This window comes from Triticum aestivum, chromosome 7B (genome assembly GCF_018294505.1).
Source record: "Triticum aestivum cultivar Chinese Spring chromosome 7B, IWGSC CS RefSeq v2.1, whole genome shotgun sequence".
In the NCBI taxonomy this organism is placed as follows: Eukaryota; Viridiplantae; Streptophyta; class Magnoliopsida; order Poales; family Poaceae; genus Triticum; species Triticum aestivum.
In genome coordinates, this window is record NC_057813.1 from 42,888,304 (window position 1) to 42,903,665 (window position 15,362).

General features: G+C 41.4%; 1 protein-coding gene across 1 annotated transcript; it reads left to right on the forward strand.

Annotated features, from left to right (window-relative positions):
• Positions 1 to 261: 261 nt before the first annotated feature.
• LOC123162966 (uncharacterized) lies at positions 262 to 845 on the forward strand. Its single transcript, XM_044580730.1, has 2 exons — positions 262 to 477; positions 603 to 845. Exons 1-2 carry the CDS (start codon positions 326 to 328, stop codon positions 802 to 804), a joined length of 354 nt encoding a protein of 117 aa, XP_044436665.1. The 5' UTR covers positions 262 to 325; the 3' UTR covers positions 805 to 845.
• The last annotated feature ends 14,517 nt before the right edge of the window (positions 846 to 15,362 follow it).

Here is a 15,362-nt window from a genome sequence, read left to right on the forward strand (position 1 = left end):
AACTTTGTTCATACATGGATGGCAACTTCTTTTAACTATCCACTATAACTAAACATTCTATGTGATTCTACTTTTTGGCCCCTTGCTGCTTTATGTCACTATGTGCCTGTTACTGCAACCGATGATATCCTTACACGTCATTTTCCCAATTACACCATTTTTCTGTTCTTCATGTGAACTCTGCTTCTTCTTTCCTTCATTTTACTTGCAGGTCCTGTTCCCCATGTTCCAGGAGCTTGCACCACACGACCCACACGATAAGTGTGGTCACCACTACGCGGTCTGCCTTGACCTGAAGAACCAATGTTTTGAGGTGCTTGATTCAATGCGTTCGGCAGCTAATGCAGACCTTTCTACGCATGATGAATACTTCATCAACAACCTCAAAGAGACATGGAACCGCCACTACAAACACTCAAAGGTCCAGATTAGACATTTTCCAATTGAGTACGTGGCGCCTACGAAGCAAGGGAACAAGTAATTTCCCATCTCTTTCTTCATGTGTCCTCTACACCAATGCTAACCCTCTTGTCACCTCTGAATTGAAGTTTATTATTGTTATCTCTGTCCTTGCGAGTTCACCTGATTCTTTTCTTGTACAGGATGGACTATGGCTTTCACATATTGGAATACCTTGCAAAGTGGGAAGGTAGACTGGTTCCTGTTGTCACAGTTGCAATGGTCGTTGAGCTTCGCAAAATTTACACATGGAACTGGTTGACGAATGAAGATTTCAACACGTGGTCCGGAGCACATGAGTTCATAGAGGAAGCTGTCAATAAAGTCACCAAGAAGTACAAGTGATCACGTGGTGCTCCATACCGAACGCCTACCTTACATTTTGTTGCCGAGGAATGTAAGATATTACCTTTGTTCTTTTCAAAACTATGTCTGTGTGCTATGTTATGACCGCAACCCCGCGTAGCCTAGTATGTAGTGGTGGTGTGTGAGCGACATTTAAATATTTTATGTAATATATGTGTGGATGTGAACCTATTTAGGCGTGACAACATATACGTTTATGTTTATCATTATTATTATGCTTTCATCGTTGGTAGCACCAGTTTGGTGTTTCGAATGCGTCTACAATGTTTTAAAACATGACAAATGTAGTTCATCAAACATGGTTAGTGAAAGTTATCGTCGTTTTTCATTTGGCTATTTCGTTCTTTGTTTTCATTGCTAACTGTACCGGCTAGCATGGTAGTTTGATCATGTAGCCGTAACCTTTCTGCGGTTGCTGCACGTGACTCTTTTAACTTGTTTCCCATAGTTTGCACACAATACACTATGCATGAGTAAAATGCGTTGACTGAACACGGAAATCTACGCGATGCAGAATCATTACAAATAACATGGCATATTTCAGTAGAACTAACATGACAGATTCAGTATAAACAACACGACAGATTCAGTATAAATAACATGGCAGATTCAGTATACTTAATATGGCAGATCCAGTATACATAACATGGCAGATTCAGTATAAAATAGCATGGTAGATTCAGTATATATGATACGTCTCCAACGTATCTATAATTTTTGATTGCTCCATGCTATATTATCTACTGTTTCGGGCAATATTGGGCTTTATTATCCACTTTTATATTATTTCTGGAACTAACCTACTAACCGGAGGCCCAGCCCAGATTTGCTGTTTTTTGCCTATTTCAGTGTTTCGAAGAAAAGGAGTATCAAACAGAGTCAAAACGGAACAAAATCAACTGGAGAAGTTATTTTTGGAAGATAAGCCACCAAATAGACTTGGACTCTACGTCAGGAGATACGGGAGGTGCTCACGAGGGTGGGGGCGCGCCCCACTGCCTTGTGGGCCCCCCGTAGCTCCCCTGCACCCATATATACTCTCGTACCCTAAAACTTCCAGAACGGAGATTGGATCAGAAGTTCCGCCGCCGCAAGCCTCTGTAGCCACGAAAAACCAATCGGGGCCCTCTCCGGCACCCTGCCGGAGGGGGCCATCATCACCGGAGGCCATGGAGGAGTATCCCGGAGGGGTCTTCATCACCATGAAGGCCAAGGACCAGAGGATGGAGGCCATGGAGGAAGAAGCACAAGGGGAAGAACCTCTCCTCCTCTCTTCCGGTGGTGCCGGAGTGCCATCGGGAGGGGAATCATCGCCGCAGTGATCGTCTTCATCAACATCACCATCCTCATCATCATCCTCATCTCTTTTACGCGGTCCACTCTCCCGCACACCATTGTAATCCCCTACTTGAACATGGTGCTTTATGCCACATATTATGATCCAATGATGTGTTGCCATCCGATGATGTTTTGAGTAGATATCTTTTGTCTTTGGGTTGATTGATGATCTAGATTGGTATGAGTTGTATGTTTTACTTTGGTGCTGTCCTATGGTGCCCTCCGTGTCGCGCAAGCGTGAGGGGTTCCCGCTGTAGAGTGTTGCAATACGTTCATGATTCGCTTATAGTGGGTTGGTGAGTGAACAGAAGCACAAACCCGAGTAAGAGGGATTGTTGCATATGGGAATAAAGAGGACTTGATGCTTTAATGCTATGGTTGGGTTTTACCTTAATGATCTTTAGTACTTGCAGATGCTTGCTAGAGTTCCAATCATAAGCGCATATGATCCAAGTGGAGAAAGTATGTTAGCTTATGCCTCTCCCTCATATGAAACTGCAATAGTGATTATCGGTCTTGTTAACAATTTCCTAGGACAATTCCGCACACCGATCCACCATTGTTCCACACTCGCTATTTATATTATTTAGTATTATATTCTAACTTTATGATAACAACACCTACTACTATGTTTTAGCTCTCCGGTTTCATGCAAAGTTATCCTCTCCATACCCACAACGTAGTTTTGTTTCTCGTTGCTAGTTGGAAGCAAACGTTCGGTGCACGTAGAGTCGTATCAGTGGCAGATAGGGCTTGAGAGAATATTGATCTTACCTTTAGCTCCTTGTGGGTTCGACACTCCATACTTATCACTTCCATCTTTGGAAAGTGCTACGATGATTCCTTGCACTTGGGGATTATCAAGCTCTTTTCTGGCGCCGTTGCCGGGGAGCAATAGCGTGGGGTTGATATTCTCGTGTATGCTTGTTTGCTTTCTTCACTAAGTAGATTTTGTTTTTCCTTTTTGTTTCTGTTTAGTTGTGGGTGAAACATACAATTTTTTTTAAAATGAAAATACAAAAAAATATTACTTGCCTCTCATGCCTAAAAAGTTTTTCAAAAAGAGAAGTGATTTGAAGGTTTTGCATTGAAGGAGTGAGGGTCGACCTTGAGCACTTGTGTTCATGCTCACGGAAACAATGTAGAATCTTTCATGGAATTTTCTTTGTAAATAATTATCCCCTTGTATATATTCATTGTATTATAAAATTAATGTGCCAAGCTTGGTTTTAGGATGATTGGATTGCTTGCTTACTTTGTGCAGAACAAAAACAGAAACTTTGGCTGTAGTGCATGAATTTACAATTTTTACTGGAAAGTCAAATGGTTCTCATTCTTTTTGCACATTACTTATGTAAAAAAAATTTCAAATTTTCAGATTTAGTTTATAATTTTAGGAGTTACAGAAGTTTGGCAAACTTCTAGATTACTACAGACTGTTCTGTTTTTAACAGATTCTGTTTTGCGTGTGTTGTTTGCTTATTTCGATGAATCTATGAGTAGTATCGGAGGGTATGAACCATAGAAAAGTTGGAATACAGTAGATTTAACATCAATACAAATAAAGAATGAGTTCATTACAGTACCTAAAGGTAGTGATTTGCTTTATTACACTAACGGATCTCACAAGTTTTTGTTAAAGTTTTGTGTGGATGAAGTGTCCGAAGGTCGAGGAGCTATCAATATGAGAAGAATAAAGAGAGGAAAGAGTTCAAGCTTGGGGATGCCCAACGCACCCCAAGTAAATATTTCAAAGTATACTCAAGCATCTAAGCTTGGGGATGCCCCGGTTGGCATCCCATCTTTCTTCTTCAACAAATATCGGTATACCTCGGTTTTTGTTTTGTTCACATGATTTGTGTCCTTTGTGTTTTTCCTTTTCTTCAAGAACCATGCTAGCATGAGATAGCCCTTCATTGATTTATAGAGTACTTCATGTGATTCACTTAAATCTTTTAAGTATGATCTTATAGTATTGCTCTTTGTGCTTCACTTAAATCTTTTGAGTATGGTTTTATAGAATGCTTCATGTGCTTCACTTATACATTTTGAGCTTGGATATTGGTCAGTTGTAGAATGCTCCATGAACATCACTTATACCTTTTGGAGTATGAATAATACTATCATTTAAAGTGGGTATGGAAGAGTGTCAACTTTAGGAATTAATGATCCCACTATTTTGGAGGATGTTGAATCTTAGTGTGATATTTATGAAAGTGGATTTAGAAGAGTGTCAACTTTAGTTAGTAATGATTCCACTATTTCGGAAGAGGTTCCAATTGAGTATGAGAACAAAGTTTTTATCCATGATGCCTCTGAAAATTATTATGAGGGAGGAATACATGCTTGTAGGATTTGCAATAATATTAAGTTTCCTCCCTATGTGCTTAAAGTTTTGAAAGTTATGCTTGTTTTGCCTTCCTATGCTAGTTGATTGTTGTTCTTATAAATTGTGTACTCACAAAATCCCTAGGCATAGGAAGTGTGTTAGATTTAAATGTGCTAGTCATATTCTTCAAGATGCTCTCATTGTGCTTTAATTCCTATCTTTTATGTGCGCATCATTGAAATCATCATGCCTAGCTAAAAGGCATTAAAGAAAAGCGCTTGTTGGGAGACAACCCAATATTTACCCTTACTATTTTTGTGTGTCTACATGATTAATCTACTGTAGTAATCATGTTTTATAGCTTTTGTTTCAATAAAGTGCCAAGTAAGACCTTTGGGAAGACTTGGGTGAAGGTTAAAGAGATCTTGCTGTAAAAAACAGAAACTTTGCGCTCACGAGAATAGATGTATTTTTTTACGAGGGTGCTTTTGAGTTGATTATTTTTGCAGAAGATTAATAGACAAATTCCTCACGTCCACCAATTTATTTCATAATTTTTGGAGTAGCAGAAGTATGGTTATTGTTTAGATCATTACAGACTATTCTGTTTCTGACAGATTCTGTTTTCATTGCATAGTTTGCTTGTTTTCTAGTTTCTATGACTTATATTTCTCGATATAAATTATAGAAATGATATGGTACAGTAGGCATTGTGTGAGAACAATTATGAACCTTGTCTTTGACAGTACCCAAGTGCATGGTTTACTCTTTATCATACTAACCTATCTCACGAAGTTTGGATAAGTTTTGTGTGATTGAAGTTTTCAAGTTTTGGGTAAGATATCGATATGAGGAGAATAAGGAGTGGAAGGACCCTAAGCTTGGGGATGCCCGAGGCACCCCAAGGTAATATTCAAGGAAGACTCAAGCACCTAAGCTTGGGGATGCCCCGGAAGGCATCCCCTCTTTCGTCTTCAAAACTATCGGTACACCTTACTCGGAGCTATATTTTTATTCGTCACATGATATGTGTTTTACTTAGAGCATCATTTTCTTTTGTTAGTATTAGCTAGCTGCTATTTAGAATAGTGTTTTTCATCTTTATATTCAATATAAATGTCAAGGATAGCCTTTACCATGCTTATTTTGCTAGTATACATGTTGCTGTTTGAAAACAGAAAGTTTACCGCTGTTGCAAAAATTCCCTAGAAAAGTAAGAGAGTGGTATAATGTTGAATCTTTTTGCATAATGAGCTCTGATGAATATACTACAGTGGGAATTCTCTCTCATATTTTTTGGAGTTAGGGAAGTATTGATACTCTTGCATTCTTTACAGGCTGTACTGTTTTGATAGATTGCTGTTATGTTTGCATTGTTTGCATATGTTTGCTTGTTTAATGATACTATTTAAGGATAGGAGTATTAAATATGTAGATACATTTAGTATGCAATGTTGAATAATATTTTTAGTGTTTTGTTACAGTAGAAAATGATAAGGTTTTGCATTGGTTTATACTAACCTATCTCACGAGTTTTTGTTGAGTTTGGTGTGGATGAAGCTTTTAATAAAAAGAGAAACCATGATATGAGAGGAATTAAGGAGATATAAAAGTTCAAGCTTGGGGATGCCCAAGGCACCCCAAGATAATATTCCAAGAAGTCTCAAGCATCTAAGCTTGGTGATGCCCCGTTAGGCATCCCACCTTTTTTCTTCAACAACTATCGGTTAGTATCGGTTGAGCCTAAGTTTTTGCTTCTTCACATGAGTTGTGCTATCCTTGCAATGTAATTTTATTTTGTTTTACTTGCTGTTTGAATAAAATCATTGGATCTGAAATTTTGAATAGAAAAGGAACCCTCCCGTGGCTAGTTAATTATTTGACTACTCAGCGTCTTTCACTCATATATCTTTGAGAGTAGTTTGTCATTTACTCATGTGCTTCATATATATCCTATGAGTAAATGGGGGAATGAATTGAATGTCATAAATCTGAACTTTTATATGTTTCATTTTCTTATAACATGGTTAGTGATGACTTCACACATAGAAAGTATGAGGCATAAAAGTTGTTGAGAATTGGCAAACGTAGTTTTGGTCATTGTTGCAATTAATAGGAAGTAATAAGGAAAGACAGGTTCACATACAAATATATTATCTTGGACATATTTTATGATTGTGAAGCACTCATTAAGTATGACATGCTAAAAGAGTTGACGTTGGACAAGGAAGACAACGTAATGGTTTATGTTTTCCGACATCTCAGTTAAAGTATATTGTCATTGACCTTCCAAATATATTGAGCTTGCCTTTCTCCCTCATGCTAGCCAAATTCCTTGCACCAAGTAGAGATACTACTTGTGCTTCCAAATACCTATAAACCCAGTTTTGCCATAAGAGTCCACCATACCTACCTATGGATTGAGTAAGATCCTTCAAGTAAGTTGTCATTGGTGCAAGCAATAAAAATTGCTCTCTAAATATGCATGACTTATTAGTGCAGAGAAAATAAGCTTTGTACGAACTTGTTGTGGAAGTAATAAAAGCGACGGACTGCATAATAAAGGTCCACATACAAGGGGCAATATAAAGTGACGTTCTTTTGCATTAAGATTTTGTGCATCAACCCTAAACGCGCATGACAACCTCTGCTTCCCTCTGCGAAGGGCCTATCTTTTACTTTATGTTTTTACCTTATGCTTGAGTCAAGGTGATCCTCACCATTACCTTTTTTATTTTATCCTTTGGCAAGCTCCTTGTGTTTGAAATATCATGATATATATATCCAATTGGATGTAAGTTAGCATGGGCTATTATTGTTGACATCACCTAAAGATGAATATGTTGGGAGGCAACACAATAAGCCCCTATCTTTCTCAGTGTCCGGCTGAAACTCCATAACCACAAGTATTGCGTGAGTGTTAGCAATTGTAGAAGACTATATGATAGTTGAGTATGTGGACTTGCTGGAAAGCTCTATTCTTGACTCTTTCTGATGTTATGATAAATTGCAATTGCTTCACTAACTGAGATTATAGTTTGTTAGTTCTCAATGAAGTTTCTGAACCATGCTTGACATTGTGAATAGATTGTTACTTGATCATGAAAAGTTTTATGAGATGAGCTATAGTTATGATATGTAATGATGCTAGAAAAAGTGATTGGAATTATCATTAATCAAACTTAAGCACTTACTAGCATTCCACATCAAAAATTATCTTTTTTATCATTTACCTACTCGAGGACGAGCAGGAATTAAGCTTGGGGATGCCTGATACGTCTCCAACGTATCTATAATTTTTGATTGCTCCATGCTATATTATCTACTGTTTCGGGAAATATTGGTCTTTATTATCCACTTTTATATTATTTATGGGACTAACCTACTAACCGGAGGCCCAGCCCAGATTTGCTGTTTCTTGCCTATTTCGGTGTTTAGAAGAAAAGGAATATCAAACGGAGTCAAAACGGAACGAAATCAACTGGAGAAGTTATTTTTGGAAGATAGGCCACCAGATAGACTTGGACTCTACGTCAAGAGATACGGGAGGTGCTCACGAGGGTGGGGGGGCGCCCCCTGCCTCGTGGGGCCCCCGTAGCTCCTCTGACGTACCCCCTGCACCCATATATACTCTCGTACCCTAAAACTTCCAGAACAGAGATTGAATCAGAAGTTCTGCTGCCACAAGCCTCTGTAGCCACGAAAAACCAATCGGGGCCCTCTCCGGCACCCTGCCGGAGGGGGCCATCATCACCGCAGGCCATGGAGGAGTATCCCGGAGGGGTCTTCATCACCATGAAGGCCAAGGACCAGAGGGTGGAGGCCATGGAGGAAGAAGCACAAGGGGGAGAACCTCTCCTCCTTTCTTCCGGTGGTGCCGGAGTGCCATCGGGAGGGGAATCATCGCCGCGGTGATCGTCTTCATCAACATCACCATCATCATCATCATCCTCATCTCTTTTACGCGGTCCACTCTCCCGCACACCGCTGTAATCCCCTACTTGAACATGGTGCTTTATGCCACATATTATGATCCAATGATGTGTTGCCATCCTATGATGTTTTGAGTAGATATCTTTTGTCTTTGGGTTGATTGATGATCTAGATTTGTATGAGTTGTATGTTTTACTTTGGTGCTGTCCTATGGTGCCATCCGTGTCGCGCAAGCATGAGGGGTTCCCGCTTTAGGGTGTTGCAATATGTTCATGATTCGCTTATAGTGGGTTGGTGAGTGAACAGAAGCACAAACCCGAGTAAGAGGGATTGTTACGTATGGGAATAAAGAGGACTTGATGCTTTAATGCTATGGTTGGGTTTTACCTTAATGATCTTTAGTAGTTGCGGATGCTTGCTAGAGTTCCAATCATAAGTGCATATGATCCAAGTATAGAAAGTATGTTAGCTTATGCCTCTCCCTCATATGAAACTGCAATAGTGATTATCGGTCTTGTTAACAATTGCCTAGGACAATTCCGCACACCGATCCACCATTATTCCACACTCGCTATTTATATTATTTAGTATTATATTCTAACTTTATGATAACAACACCTACTACTATGTTTTAGCTCTCCGGTTTCATGCAAAGTTATCCTCTCCATACCCACAATGTGGTTTTATTTCTCGTTGCTAGTTGGAAGCAAACGTTCGGTGCATGTAGAGTCGTATCAGTGGCAGACAGGGCTTGAGAGAATATTGATCTTACCTTTAGCTCCTTGTGGGTTCGACACTCCATACTTATCACTTCCATCTTTGGAAAGTGCTACGATGATTCCTTGCACTTGGGGATTATCAACATACAACATGGCAGATTAAGTATAAAATAGCATGGCAAATTCAGTATACATAACATGGTAGATTTAGTATAAATAACATGGCAGATTCCGTATACATAACATGGCAAATTAAGTACCATACACGTGGCAACTGTAGTTATCCATTCATGGCATTTTCCTTCAAATCCTAATGCCCCTCAAGAGTCATTCTCCCATTTAAAAAAATGTAGAACATCTAGATTACAAAAAAAATGTCACCAAGGTCCATGCCACAGTGGTCCAATGTTGCTTACGGATTGCCCATCCCTTTCTTTGTTTTCTTGTGTTTTGCTTGAATCTTCAATCCCGATTTGTATCTTATCTCTTTTGGACGCCCCTTTGTGATGGAACGGGGCGGGTTCCTGACCTGGGTTTGTGTGCTTGCTGTTCCAGATCCTACCTCCGAGTTTTCTGATGATGTCCCCATGGACGAAGGCACACTTGATGTGCGGGGGAACCTGTGTAAGGCTTCCTCAGCTTTCCTCTTCTTGATCTCATCAAGCTCTCTTTTCAGGGCCTTCCTGTGTTTTTCTGCGACCCTCACTGTCTCATCACTCTTGCACGCTTCATCAATTAGTTCAGCATAGTTCTTTGTCAACACAACGTGCCTCACGGCTTCCATGGTTGACTCCGGTCTCTCGTCATGCACAGCCAAAACTATGTTTGATGTTTGCGGCGCCAATGCGTCGTCAGTGTCCCAAGTCCATCGCCGCCTTATGAAATGGTGGGGCATTCGTGTCACCGGGTTCATGTCCATTAATTTTAGTATGTGACAGCACACAATGTTGTCCCGTTCGAATTTGTAGCATTGGCAGTATTATTCGCCTTGGCTTATCGAGGATTTCACGAAGTAGTTCCTTCCCTTGTCTGGGTCTTCAGGTTCTGAATCCGACATGCCCAAAATAGAACACACCTTGAACGTATGTTCGTCCACCTGGAAAGCCATGAACATGCTGGCATGCTTTATTTATTCCTGGAATCTGCAAGTTTTGTGTGTTTTTATTAAACTCTTGTGTGATGTTTTTTGTAGCACCTTATGTTGTCGTGGCCAATGGAAGTACATTTCATTTGAACATGGCAAATACAGTAAATTAAACATGGCAACTGCAGTTCATTAAACATGGCAACTGCAGTTCATTAAACATGGAAACTGCAGTTCATTAAACATGGCAATTTGCATAACATTTTTAGTTGGCATTGGCATTTCCATACCAACATGCCCAATGAAAGTACAGTGCATTAAACATGGCAACTGCATTTCATTAAACATGGCAATTGCAGTTGAGTAAACATGGCAACTGTACTTCATTAAACATGGCAAACTGTAGTTCATTAAACATGGCAACTACATATCATGGTTACTCTGTACTCAATGACTACTTTTCAAGAAATCATCATTTTCAAATAAGTTTTTCAACTGCATTGCATTCTAGATGGCACCTACTACCTTCATGCTTGTGCAAATAAGATTTAACACAACTAACTTACTTGTGAAAGATCTTGTTGGTGTATATCTTGCTCATCTGCCTCTCCATCGGTAAATACATTAGCAATTTTGGCTGCTTTAGCGCGGTGTTCGCTTCTTGCTGTAGGTCAGATCCCAGTATTTTTTGTTGCAAAGCTGTGTATTGCTTGGGAAACTATAGTAATGAGTTGCCAGGGCTCATGTACCACTTCAAAACAACATTGAACCCCTCGCTGCGTTGTGTAGTTTGCAGAAATGGGAAGAAGCACTGCATGAAGTAGGCCGGCACCCAGTACATTTGCTTCTCCCATAGGCTAGCAAGAGTCTCGTTGTCTTGGACTTGATATGTTTCAATCATGGCCATCCAGCTCCTTTCAAACTCCTCCATCGTCAAGCTGTGGTCCACGCACAGCTCGAATGCCTTGTGCAGCTCTGGACAATCAACAAAGAACGGTCCTATCATCTCCTCAGCCTTCTTTATAATGTGCCACCTGCAGTGCCTGTGCACTACCAACGGAAAGACCTCCTCTATGCCTGCACACATGCTAAAATCCTGGTCTGTTATTATGTTCATCGGAGCAAGTCCATCCATGCACTCCAAGAGGGTCTTGAACAACCAAGTGTACCCATCCGTGTCTTCGTTCCGAACGAGCCCGCATCTGAACTGCAATGACTGATTGTGATTATTTATTCCTATGAATGGAGCGCATGGCATCTTGTACATATTAGTGAGATATGTCGCGTCGAATGAAATGCAATCTTGGAAATGTTTGTAGGCTCTTCTTGCAGCACCATCCACCCAATACATGTTCCTGACACGGTCCTCATCGTCCAATCTTATCCTGTAGAATAAATCTAGATCTTCCTTCGCTTTCTCATCGAAGTAGGCCATCATGGCCTCTATGTCAGCCAACTTGCTCTCTCTAGGGTACTTTGCCTTTAGGTTTGTGACGTCAGCTGGTACGTAGGGCATGCTACTCAGAGTCCCATTTTTACTATGGATGAGTGATAGTATCTGGACCATTCTTGATAGATCAACGTTACAATCATGTAGCAGCTTTATGAATTTCTTCTCGAGGGGGGTGAATCCTCTGTGGGCGGTCAGAAATTTTACCAGGTCGAACTTCTTTATGAGTTCGTGGTTGTGCTCGTCAAAATATTCAGTGACCACCCACCGTGCTACATCTACATTCAGCTTACACCGGACAGGGCATCCGTCTTGAGAATGATACCTCTCTTTCGTTCCGGAACGACATGCGCAACACCTCACTAGTGTAGAACCGGGTTTTAGCACCGGTTCGTAACGGCCTTTAGTATCGGTTCGGCAACCGGCAGTCCGGCACTAAAGAGTAGGGACTAAAGCCCCCCCCTTTAGTACCGATTCATCACGGACCGGCGCTAAAGTGCCACCACGTGGCACGAGCTAGGCCCGGGTGCGTATAGGGATTTAGTACCGGTTGGTAACACCAACTGATACTAAATGTTTGGGGGGGGGGGTTGGTTTTTTTCCCATTAATTTTGTGTTTTCCATTTAATTCTTTTTTGTTTGCTGGTATTTTATGATACTACAAATTGTACACGTTATGCATATATATAAATAGATTTTCCTGTACGTAGACCCGCATATATATATATATATATATATATATATATATATATATATATCATCGAATGTCTCACAACCAACACCATTAATTATTCACACATACACACATGCATGTATATACATATACAATTTCTCCTACATGTTGCCTTGGTGCCTTCGGAGCACGATGACAAGTGGTTCATGGGGGCGGTAGCGGGTAATAGTATTCTCCTTTGGGATCTATGACCTGGTCGAGCAAAAATCCCGCTATTTCCTCTTGAAGTGCTAGTATGCGCTCCGCTGGTAGGAGCTGCTCCCGCACCTCTCTGAACTGTTAAGGAGATCAATATGCATGTGTATTAGTTGTGTGACTAGATATCGATAATGGTGTGAATAGTGTTTTGACAAACGTACCCAGTCCTGTCTTTGAGATCTGCTCCTTTTGGACGCCATCATGTGAATGTTCTCGCAAACATAGAATGCACACACATCATTCCCCGGCGCCTGCTTCAAGGCCTTTACGAGAATGGAATTGAATCAGATAATGATTAATCAACCATGATAATTAATTAATGGTATTGAAACAAGAATTAAAGAGATGGTAGCTAGCTAGCTAGCTAGTACTACTTAATTAATTACTTTTGGTCGATACCAAAACAACTTTTTTGCCCATTTGCCTGGAGTCACCTTGATGAACTTTGCCCAAGTCCTGCCCGCCGGCAAAGAAAATTAATAAAGGGGTTATTAAATAGTTCATATCAGGAAATGATGAACTAAATAGGCCGAGATATAGTTAATAATGATTGAAATTACATGTTGACTATCCCTTCACGATGGTGTAGTCTTTTTCTTCTTTCAGTAGTGAGTCCAGTACTTCAACTGTTCCTTTGTCAACTTTAATGTCTAACAAGATCCAGTGGAAACTGCATGCGCACACATTTGCATGTCTTAATTAAGCGGGCATGTGCATAACACTAATTAACTACCGTAAACCCTATACACTTAATTATTAACATCTAGCTAGCTAGTAAGCAAAAACAGAATTTGTAGTACAAGACAGTGTGACTCACAGGAAGTTGTAAGGAAGTAGTATATCTTCACTGGTATTGAGGCGCTTGAAGAACTCCAGCATGCTTTCCTCTACACTATCTCGACTAGTTGAAAGATTCCATGTGTACTCATTAATGGCATTTGGGTCAATGAACCCAATGCCATAGCGTCCAAATTTTTTCATTTCATACATCTTCATCCTGCATATAATACCACAGAAAAGAATATATAGTGAGGATAATTACATGTAATGATTGATCAAAAATTACAGAAAGAAATCACTTACAGACAATAGCAACTGACGATAGATTTGTTGAGTGCGTCTTGATTGTATAACTTAAATAGTTCTGAATACTCAACGCACAGAGCTTTCTCATGGAAGTAATGCTCCTCCTTGACATTCACCATGAGGGACTCTCGATTGGAAATCTTGGTAATGTTCATGTACCATTGATGCAATTCATACATTCTCGTTGGGAGGTTCTTGACCTTGTCTGGCTCGACCAAAGGTTGGCCCCGGACATATTTCCGTTTTATTTCCTCCTCTCTAAGCGGAGACATGGGCTCAATTTCGAGGAGTTGTCCAACAGAGATCTTGAGCATTTCAGCCTGCATTATATGCTCCTCCGTTATTACCACATCGCCCAGGTGGGGAACGTTAACGGTTTGCCCACAATAATATTGGGCGCGCAACCTCCTCTCATGTGTTGTTGGCACAACAAGCGGGGGGATCGATTGCGCCACCTGTTCTCCCAGCTGGGGAACGGTTTTCCCGCATTTTTTGCCCGCTGCTTGTTGGCTCGAGCTCGAGCTCGCTTCCTTCTATAGTCGTGCTCGATGTGACTTCCTGATTTGGCGCTCATAGTCTGAGTCAACAGGCTTGGGAGCTGGTGCTCTAGCCATACGAATGAAGTGGTCAATCTTTTCCTCAGGCACTTCCTCCCTTGGCGGCGGTGCCGGTTTCGGTGCAAAATGGGCGTCCACTTGGGCCTGCACTATGGCTGTGTTTTGCTCCTCAGTCATGTCGTAAGGCCTCTGAGGAACAGGAGCGAGGCTTGGACCATATTTATGTCGCTTGTCTCCGTCTGTACTTCCTGAACTACCTCGACTCGTACCACTTTGCACCATAGCTACGGCGTGTCTCTTCTGCGATTGTTGAGACGGCGGAGACGGCTGAGGTGGCTGAGTTGGAGCAGGAGAAGTGGCCTGACGCTGTGCCGGACTTGAAGCAGGAGGTGTGGCCTGACACGATGCCGGACTTGAAACCTTAGAAGTGGCCTGACGCTGTGCCGGACTTGAAACCGGAGGAGTCAGCTCACGCGTTCGGGGACTTGGAGGAGGTGGCGGACTTCAAGGAGGAGTCAGCTCATGCGTTTGTGGACTTGGAGGAGAGGGAGTCTGCTGACTCGGTGGTGGACTTCGAGAAGGAGTCGGCAGACGATGTGGTGTCGGTGGACTTCGAAAGATGATGCAATCCTTTCTCCATAGGATGATACGATGTATGGCCTCTCCCAGTGTGCGCTCGTCTTCACCTCCAGGAATGTCAAGTTGTAGCCCCGAATATGGGTCCACCACTTTATCAACCAAGACACGAGCATAGCCCTCTGGAATTGGGGTGCAATGGAAGGTTGCTTCGGGGGTAATTGTAAAAGCAATGCCGTCCGCCACCTTCATGGATATGTTCTTCATTTTGGAGTGTAGCTCACAGTTAGTGTTCTCTATGATGTTATCCATAGGGTATGTATCCAGCAGTGTGTCGCCCGGGGCAGAACCAATGCTGCTTCTCGGCATGGATGGGACGGTGCTATCCAATGCTGGATGATCATCCGCTTGCTGTTGCCGCTGCTAAGACCCCCTTTCCTGGCTAAGTGAGTCGATCTGCTGCTGCTGCTGCTGGAATTTGAGTGCCAAGTCCGCGTGCCTTGTTTCTAGGCCTTGAAGGCATTCTGCGTCCTG